This window comes from Aethalodelphis obliquidens, unplaced genomic scaffold (genome assembly GCF_003676395.1).
Source record: "Aethalodelphis obliquidens isolate GAN/ISIS:26980383/991018 unplaced genomic scaffold, ASM367639v1 scaffold3, whole genome shotgun sequence".
Taxonomy (NCBI): domain Eukaryota; kingdom Metazoa; phylum Chordata; class Mammalia; order Artiodactyla; family Delphinidae; genus Aethalodelphis; species Aethalodelphis obliquidens.
In genome coordinates this window covers 35,538,406-35,548,485 of record NW_020837947.1, presented here as the reverse complement: position 1 = coordinate 35,548,485, position 10,080 = coordinate 35,538,406, and the positions used below count along the sequence as shown (strand labels likewise).

Genomic DNA, 10,080 nt, shown 5'->3' with positions numbered 1-10,080 from the left:
GAAGACATGGCTTTCAGGAAAGTATTATGAAAAAAAGCAGAAGTGTCTGCATTATACTCTGTAGGTAAGTAAACAAGATAACTTACCAGGGAAACAGAGGAATGGGAAAGTTGCTATAAGGAGATGGGATTTTTTTTTCTTTTATCATTCTCTCCATTACAAATAATTTACACAGTTTCCACTTCAGAACAACACATCAGGACTTCCCTTAAAGTACTTCAGCAAAGCTCAAACAGTCACAAGTCGGGACTCTGGGCCACTTGCCAGTATTTCTTCCAAGAGAGCTCTAAATAAGGCAGTTTAATAATCGGAAACTGGAAATTTCCCTCCTTTCCCACACACAAGCACTCCTTCCTCCCCTTCTTTTGCCTGTTAGACATTTCACTCACTCCAACAGATGGAGGCCAAAATTATGCAGTACTTAGTACCAAGCAACAGCCACTCTAGCCTTAAGTATTTCCTTTTATACTGTTTTTCTCAAGGAGAGGGAAGTGTGTCCACGCTTTTTTTTCACCTTCAGAAAAATCTAAAATTCTTGAGACACTAGTGAAACAGCAAAAAGTTACTCCTATTTACTAAATACAAGCCAGAGAAGGTTTTTGTATTTGTGTTCAGGAAATTTCTATTTAGGATGTGGAAAAGGGGTGTTACTGATGAGATGATACTTTATGAGATTAAGACAAACTCACCAACACACTTTCCTATCCTCACTGCAAAATGGACTAAATACTGCACTGTATCAGACATATGGTTGTAGTAGCTCCACTGTCTGTCTCTCCCCCAGACACCAAGAAATCTGCCTAAAAATGCTTCATGGATCTTGACATCAGGGTTGAACAACTCAAAAATTTATGGAATGAGATTATTTATGAAATAGAGAATGATTAAAGGAAATGAAGTTTATTTGGAATTCTGAATTTTAAAAATCTGTTAAAATGTTTTCCTTATGACAAAAGTACTATATTTTCATTGTTGAAGACGTAAAATATACAGAAAAACCAAAAAAAAGAAAAACATCAAGACATAATTTACCCATCCAGAGATCACAATGCAAATATATTTGGTATCTATTCTTTCAGGTATCTTTCTTACAAATTCATATGTATATATTTTTTTCTTTTTTTTCACATATGTATATTTAATAAACATGACTCATACTAGACGTATCTGAACACATGTACACGTCAAAGTACCATGATTTAAGAGCACAGGTTCCCATTAGACTGCTTGGGTTGGGGTCTCTGCTCTGTCACTGACTAATGGGATGATATTGGGCTGCATGAGATCACCAAAGGAGTGAGTATAGCTAAAGAGAAGAGTAGTATCAAATTGTATATGTTAAATATGTACAGCTTTTTATGTGTGAGTGGGAGGGAGAGAGAGAAGGAGGGACAGAAAAACCTAGGACCAAAGCCCATTAGTGATGAGAGAGGTTTGGAAGAAGTGGAAGCAGCCAAGGAGACTGCAGAAGGAACAACCAATCAAGTAGGAGGAAATCTGAAAGTGTGGTGTGCTGGAAAACAAGAGGAAAAAAATGTTTTATCAAGAGGAAGATAATAATCAACTTTTGCTGAAAAGATGAGCACTGAGAAGAGACAATTAGATTTGGTGACATGGGGGTCATTGGTCAACTTGACAGCATAGTTTGGACGGGATGATGGCAGTGAAAGCTTGATGGGAGACAGTGTGAGAGGAGAGGGGGAGAGGGATTCGGAAGAGTATAGTCAACTTTTGGGGGGGAGTTTGGTTGCAAAGGAGAGCAGAGAAATGGATCAGTAAGCGATACGGAAAGCACAGACAAATAAAGGCTTGTTTTAGTATGGTATGATGTTCAGAGTTGGCTCTTAATAAATGTTTGCTACTGATAACAGTAATGTGACTTACATTCATATTGTATATTATTTTCAATATTGGTTATTTTTATTGAAGTGTAGTTAATTTACAAGGTGTTGGTTTCAAGTGTGCAGCAGAGTGTTTCAGATATATATATATATATATATATATCTCAGGGAAAGATAAAAAACTTAGCCCATGTCTTCACAGATGGTAAGTTGTACAGCTGTCTAACTCCAGAGCCTGCTCTGAAGCAGGGTTGCTACTGGCCCATATGGTGCCCTTTTGAAATTAGAAAAGAGCACTCCATTTCACAAATAAAATTTAAAATTAGTTTACTGTCACACAACGCAAATTGCTATTCCTCAGGGGAGCTATCCAGAACCCCACCTGGTAGCAGCTCTGTCTGTGCACACACAGTGCCTGTATTTTTGCCTGTTCCCACACCAGGACATATACTCCAGACAATTTTAAATACTTTGTTTTGCTCCTCCCACTTCCATGGTAGGGAACTATATCAAGTCCAAGGTTTGGGAATGGGAAGCAAGTTTTTGAAAGTAACAGGTAAGTGAGCGAAGCAATCGCAGGTATCACCAGGGACATCGTCAGGACAGGTGCGCCTCCCCCTATGTCCATAGCAGCACTATTCACAACAGCCAAGACACGGAACAACCTAAATGTTCATTGACAGATGAATGAATAAAGAAGATATGGTACATATATACAATAGAATACTACTCAGCCGTAAAAAAGAATGAAATAATGACATTTGCAGCAACGTGGATGCAACTAGAGATGATCATACTAAGTAATTCAGAAAGAGAAAGACAAATACTATATGATATCACTTATATGTGGAATCTAAAATCTGACACAAAGAACTTATCTACAAAACAGGAACAGACTTACAGACATAGAGAACAGACTTGCGGTTGCCAAGTGGGAGAGGGGTGGATTGGGAGTTCTGGATTAGCAGATGCAAACTATTATAAAGAGAATGGATAAACAAGGTCCTACTGTAGAGCACAGGAAACTATATTCAATTTCCTGTGACAAACTATAATGGAAAAGAATATGAAAAAGAATGTACATACATGCATAACTGCATCACTGTGCTGTGCAGCAGAAATTAACACAACATTGTAAATCAACTATACTTCAATAAAATAAGTTTAAAAAAACAAAAATGCTTCATTTCAGGAAGATTCATAGAAAGGGCTTTTTGACAAGTACAAGTTTCTGATAACTTTCAAATCATACCGCTGAACTGGGTAAACCAGATGGCTCTATAAAACTATTAATTACATGAGATTGAGTAAACTGATGGATATGGTTATAATTTTTCGGTCTCACCTGAGATATTACTGGCTTTCATTCTGTGTTCTCCAGATACAAGGAAACCCTTCCCCTCAAGCTAATTATGATTTATAGCAGTTTGGTAAATTACACCCCTAAGTAGAATTGAAACATTTATATTTTCTCTCTACCCGAACCCTCCAGAAATTGGAAACTCAGAGGTTCCCAGAAACTTTATCCGATAAATAAGGAAGGCCACCTCCAAACAAATGCAAGAGTTTCAAGGTATTTTGGGGGGAACCTCAAAAAGGGAGGAATTCATCCAAATCTGTTAGGCAAAATCTGTGATAATCCCTTGGCATGGCTTTCCTGGCCCTGAGAGGCCTTTTAAAAGTTTAGTCTTAGACTCCTAAGAGTCCAAGCACCTGAGTTGGTAACACACGGTTTTTACCTGAGTGGCAGAAAACTCAAGGAGGAAAACTAGTTAGAAGGATATCGCAGTGATCCAGGTGAGGCATAATGAGCCACTGGCAGTAAAGTTCCGGAATATTTCAGACTATAAACTACAGGATTCCGCATTACCTGTGTATGAAGAATGAGATAAAGCGCAATGTTTTGATCTAGCTGGTGCTGTTAACAACAACAACAATTAAAGACAGATGGGAAATTCAGTTTCACATTTTGAGCTTAGCACCTAAAATTATCATGGCTGAAAATGCGTACACAAAGGATCAACTATGATCTTGTTGAAAACAAAGTTCTAGATATTTTGTTCTTTCTCTTAAAACCTACGAATTCGTAACCTTAAAAAATTAAACTTTAAAAACTTTTTTTTAAGACATCGTTATACACTCTTGGGGCACCTTACATTACAGGATTCAGGGAAACGACGTTCAGTACAGTCAACAGGTTCCATTCCGCCCCGAGGACACGGCGCTCCCGTGACGTCACCGCGACGTGGGGCGCGAGCCTGCGTTTTGGCGGAAGTCCTGCGTAGTTACCAACGAGACGCAGAGGGAGGGGCAACTGCCGCGGCTGACCACTCTTCCGTGTAGCGTCCTCGCACGTCCCCTAGTGGCAGCCGGCGTGCAAGCGAGCCTCTGGCTTTGAGGCTCCGCAGCTAGTCAGTCGCCTTGGGTCTGGCGTGGCCCGGGATCAGCGAGCGTGCCCAACTCCCTATCCGCCCCAACGCCAGGCGAGGGGCGACGCCTCGAGGTAAAATCTAGGAGGTGCGGGAGGCTAACTCTGCGTAGGCCCTGTTGAGAATCCTGAGGCTCTCAGCGGCGCGGGAGCGGAGGCGATGGCGGAGGAGCAGGAATGTGATTTCAAGAAGTCATGTGCCGACTCTGAGGCAGCGGCGGCTGCAGAACCTCTGGGATCCCCTTCGGAGACCACCGCCGTCGCCGCAGAGTCGCCGGAGCTCGAGAACTACAGTAGCAAGTGCGTGTTCTGCCGGATCGCGGCGCAGCAGGATCCCAGCACTGAACTCCTGTACTGTGAGGTTGGCGGTGACGCGCGACCAGGGACCCGATCGCTCCTGGGGGCTCCGCGAGGGGACCTCGCTGATGTGGATCGGGTGGGGAGGGTCCTGATAAATGGGGCTAGGGGAGGCTGGGTGTCCTAGTGTTAATAACAGACTTGCTTCTCTAGGCGCAGGGAGTGTCAGCCACCTCTTTGCTATTCTAAGGGGAGAAAATGTAGTGGTAAAGTCTCTCTGCAGCTGCCGAGGTACTTTGTGGACAATAGCATGTACGGCCTCTGATTTTATTAAAGGGACCCCCCTCCCCCCGCCTTTCTAGACACTGCTTTTACATTCCGCACTCTTAATAATGGTACTGAAGAGAAACCAGTAGAAAATAGATAATGGTAATTGTGAAAACCTGTTTGTTAGATTGACTGAAAATAGGCTGGCAGGAGTGGGTCCGAGGTCAAACTATTACTTAATAGATTCTGATTTCCACTAAAGGGTCCAGTTCCTTAGAAGTGTTATCAGTTAGGATATGTGGACATTTTCAGAGCATTAAGACTTTGTCCAGATATTTTAAAACAGATGATCTGGTAGGCACTTTCTTCCACCAGCTCGACTTGCCTTTAAAGAAACATACTTTGTTTTTTGTTTTTTTTTTTTTTGCGGTACGCGGGCCTCTCACTGCTGTGGCCTCTTCCGTTGCGGAGCACAGGCTCCGGACGCGCAGGCCCAGCAGCCATGGCCTACGGGCCCAGCCGCTCCGCGGCACGCGGGATCCTCCCGGACCAGGGCAGGAGCCCGTGTCCCTTGCATCGGCAGGCCGACCCCCAACCACTGCGCTACCAGGGAAGCCCAAGAAACATATTTTGAAAGAATCAGCTCCAAAGATTCTGGGCTTCTTTGTGGTTTTTTGTAGTAATCATTCATTCATTTGTTAAAAGTAAATTGACTTCCTTCTAAGCACTGTTGGAGATTCATTGGTGAGCAAGGTAAAGGATAGTCCCCGTCTGGATTTTATAATCTAAAGGGACAGAAGGGGCAGCTGATAACAGTGCCCTGTTGTATGATGAGATGGTTTTACCACCTGCAGTATTTTGCAGGGCTCGTGGGAGGAGAACCTGGCCCAGATTTGAAGGGATAGGGAAGGCTTTCCAGAGGAAGTGAGACACGAAAAAGTAAGTAGGCATTGGTCAGGTGAGGAGGAGAGAAGATGCCCCTGGTAAAGAGCACCTTCAGAGGTTTGGTTTCTGCCACAGGAGAACAGAAATTCAGTCTAACTGGAGCATGGAGTTTAAGGGGATGAGTGGTGAAAGGTGAAGCTAGAGAGGTAGACAAGGGGCCAAGTTATTAAGGCTACTGTAATTCATGTTAAGGACTTTTGGCTTTATTTGAAGAGTGAAGGGAAGCTCTACAGTGTTTAATGCTACTGTTAATGCTGGGTTGGAAGAAAGGGGTTGAGAAGTTACATGAAAGGGTTTGATCTTTGAAAGATTATCAGACACCATTGTGGAGAATGATTTAGAGAGGACCAGCCTGGAGGCATGGAGATCAGTTATGAGGCTGTTGAAGTAATCCAGCCTGATGATGGCCTGAAATAAGATGTAGTAGTGGGAATGAAGAAAAGCCCATCAATTTAAGGATATTTAGGAGTCTGACTCTGCACAGATGTGCATCTCTAGCTCAGATTATAGAAACTGTCAGCTTACAGATGGAAATTGAAAAGAGGGAAATTAATGAGATCACCTAGGAAGTATATGTAGAGTAAGAAGTGAAGGGGCCCCTACAAGAGAGAGGCAGAGGAAGAGGACCTGAAAGGAGGAGAGAGAAACAGAGGGAAAACTAGGAAAGCTAAGGGGAGGGAGTATGTTAGGAAGATAGGAATTGGCAGCAACATCAGCCTTCGATAGGAATGGCAGCAACATCAGCCTTCGATAGGAATTGGCAGCAACATCAGCCTTCCCTAATCCTCGAATCTGGGTTAGGTGACTCTCCAATATGCCTGCAGAGAAGGCAACTTAGATCAGAACTGGTTTTGTCCCCAGAGTGATGGTCATTGACCTTGAGGAGAGCAACTGCAGTGCAGTGGTGAGGCAGAAGGCAGATTGTAGTTGATAAGAACCTGAAGGATAAAAAATTGAAGACAGCAAATACAGACGACTTTTGAAGGAAGTTTGGCAGTCTTGGGGAGAAGGGAACAGGTAAGGTAACTACAGGAGGAGATGGAGTTAAGAGAAAGCCTTTTAAAACAGTGAAGACTTTGGTGCGTTTAAATCCCGATGGGAAGGTGCCAATGGAGAGAGGTTTAAAATGGCCCACGGTGGTAGAGCTTTGTCCCTGAGAAAGAGAAACTCAGTCACTCATCCATTACTCAGTATTTGAATGAGTGCCTTCTGTGTGTCAGGCGCTGTTGAAGGCATTAGGATATAGCAGTAAATAAAATGTGCAACAATCCCTGACCTCATGGAGCTTACTCACAGGAAATAGTAAGCAACATAATAAGTAAAATACAGAGAATGGATATATATATATCAAAATATTGATACATAGTTCATTAGATGGGAATGAAAAAAGGGAAAAGGGATGCAAATTTTAAATTTTTAGTCAGGAAAAGCTGCACTAAGAAGGTGGCATTTGAATGAAGCCCTGAAGGAGGTGAAGGAGGAAAGTATATGGTTTACTCTTTACATATAAAGTACAGCTATGCCATATAGGACATGAGAGATACACAATATATTTGTGATATTAACATATCATGGGAGGGCAATTAGGAAAAAGTCTAAAAATGTTCCTTAGGAGGGTGATAATGAGAAAAGTTTAAGAAACGCTGTTGTAATCAAACAATGGCCATAATTCCAACTTTAAGAAAGTCATCCATTTCTTTTTTTCAAATAAATTTATTTATTTATTTTTGGCTGAGTTGGGTCTTTGTTGCTGCGCGTGGGCTTTTCTGTAGTTGCGGCAAGCGGGGGCTACTCTTCGTTGTGGTGCGTGGGCTTCTCATTGCCGTGGCTTCTCTTGTTGTGGAGCACGGGCGCTAGGCGCACGGGCTTCAGTAGTTGTGGCTCGCGGGCTCTAGAGTGCAGGCTCAGTAGTTGGGGCACACGGGCTTAGTTGTTCCACAGCATGTGGGATCTTCCCGGGCCAGGGCTCGAACCCGTGTCCCCTGCATTGGCAGGCAGATTCTTAACCACTGCGCCACCAGGGAAGCCTGAAGGTCATCCATTTCTGAGGAAAAGTATATGAAAACCCTAATGACACACCATTTTTTTAAGGGGTAGATAAGGGAATATGGGTAGTTTTATCTTTCTGTTTAAGCAACTGTCATTTACTGAACAGGTGTTGCAGGCTTACTATTGATACGTGTTACTCACTTGGAGGTCAAAGATGAACATGGCATGTCCTACACTTGAGAAGCTTGCCTATGATCTGAATTGACATGAAAAATTCTCTTTTAGTGGGTATCACTAGGTATAGGTAGTCAAAATTCTGTATTTTAAAGTCACTTGAAATTATCTTTTCTTTGTGTAATTATGCTACCAACATGACAAATAGTTAGGTTCACTCATTTCTGTTTGTTTTCCATTGTTAAGGACTACTTTTTTTTTTGAGTCCAAAAATGTATGGTAAATATTCACATGCTTTTAAAATCAAAATTGTAAAGCAAAGTACATTTGAAGTCTAGTATCCATTCTCTTGTTATCTCTACCCTGTTCCTCTTTCCCCGTAACAAACCTTTAAAAAATATTTTTGGTTTATCTTTCTTTTGTGAGTAGATATGTATGCGTGTGTTTATATTTATACTCTGCCTTCTTACACAAAAGATAGCTTAACCTTGTTCCATGCTTTTTCTTTTTTACCTTAGGAATTTATTCCAGAAATGATTTCATAAGTGTATAAAGATCTTCCTCATTCCTTTTTATAACTACACAATACTCCACTGTATGGATTTACTGTAATTTATTCAGCCAGTCTTAGTTGAATTTTATGGACAGTTGGGTTATTTTCAGTCTTTTGCTATCATAAATCATGCTGTAAAGAATAGCCTTGTACAAATATTATTTCATATTTTTTGCCTCTTTATCTGTGGAATGGGAGGACAGTCTTTCTTTTATTTATTTTTTTTAATGAGTGATCTTTGGATAGCTTTCCTGTACGGGTTTGTAGTAGCTTTTTTTTTTTTTAAGAAGATGTTGGGGGTAGGAGTTTATTAATTAATTTATTTATTTTTGCTGTGTTGGGTCTTCGTTGCTGTGTGAGGGGTTTCTCTAGTTGTGGCAAGCGGGGGCCACTCTTCATCGCAGTGTGTGGGCCTCTCACTGTCGCAGCCTCTCTTGTTGCGGAGCACAGGCTCCAGATGTGCAGGCTCAGTAGTTGTGGCTCACGGGCCTAGTTGCTCCGTGGCACGTGGGATCCTCCCAGACCAGGGCTCGAACCCGTGTCCCCTGCATTAGCAGGCAGATTCTCAACCACTGTGCCACCAGGGAAGCCCCAGTCTTTCTTTTAAATGAAGAGTCTAAATACTGGCTAGATCAGTAGTAGCAATGAGAGACATCAGAGAGCCAGTTTCAGAATTTTAGAAAGCTTAATGGAAATCTAATTCAATCATTGATTGCATAGGCTAAATAAAACGTCATCGCTTTGCTTTTGACAGGAATTTTATCTGCTGGTGATGATGACAGTTATGTCAATTGGTAGGTTTCTTTAATTAACGAGAATTGGGAAAATAAAATATTCACACATGACATTTAGTAAACAGAACCTTTCAAAATAGGGTTTTGGGAGATGAAATCAGAACTGGGCATTTGGTTCATTCTTATGGCTGAGTCATGTATGACAGCAGATTTTTAAAAGCTTCTTTAATGTTTTTCTCCTGTTATCCTTTAGACTAGCATTTTGTAGTTCCATGAATCTAAAGAAGTGTTACTCCTGTTTTGAGGTAGAATTCAGCTATATTATCTCAAAATAATTCTAATCGGGATGTATTCTGTACCAGAAAGAATTACCTCTGGATTTTTAAAAGTTAATGCCACAATTGAGGGGGAAATAAAGACATATAAAATTGTTGTGTTATGAATCAGTCTGGGAAGTACAATTTTGTTGTACTAGATTTGACCCCCGATACTAGTTGTTTCTCAGCTGGAAGCATTAAGTAAATAATGGAAAACTTTAAACATTCAAAAACATTGCTGTCTTATCCCTTTTGATCTTATCCCTTTCTAAAACATTCCATGGATATGTATATTTAAAGTTACTACTAGACGGGAAAACCATAATAAAAATGGAAATAATTGTCATGCTTGTTATTTTAGGGTTAGGGTTAGCTCTTGGGGTTCCCCAAGTCAACCAACCTTCTGGGACTATACACACACGTGTGTGTGTGTGTATATAACACACATATACATATATATACACATGTATACATATTTACGTAAATTTACACACACACACACACACACACACACACACACACACACACACACACA

At 41.4% G+C, this 10,080-nt stretch overlaps 1 protein-coding gene and 1 long non-coding RNA gene across 2 annotated transcripts in view; one reads left to right on the top strand and one right to left on the bottom strand.

The window, feature by feature from the left end:
• Positions 1-884: 884 nt before the first annotated feature.
• On the bottom strand, positions 885-3,989 carry LOC113609681 (uncharacterized). The gene is made up of 2 exons (XR_003428761.1): positions 3,581-3,989; positions 885-2,506 (listed from the first exon to the last, which is right to left on the bottom strand). It is a non-coding gene; the product is annotated as an uncharacterized LOC113609681 (long non-coding RNA).
• A 133-nt stretch (positions 3,990-4,122) lies between these two features.
• HINT3 (histidine triad nucleotide binding protein 3) overlaps positions 4,123-10,080 on the top strand; it is a 16,306-nt gene continuing 10,348 nt past the window's right edge. Inside the window, exon 1 of the mRNA XM_027087110.1 lies at positions 4,123-4,630. Coding sequence (XP_026942911.1) covers positions 4,430-4,630 — 201 coding nt within the window. The 5' untranslated portion in view covers positions 4,123-4,429. The remainder of the gene's footprint in view (positions 4,631-10,080) is intronic.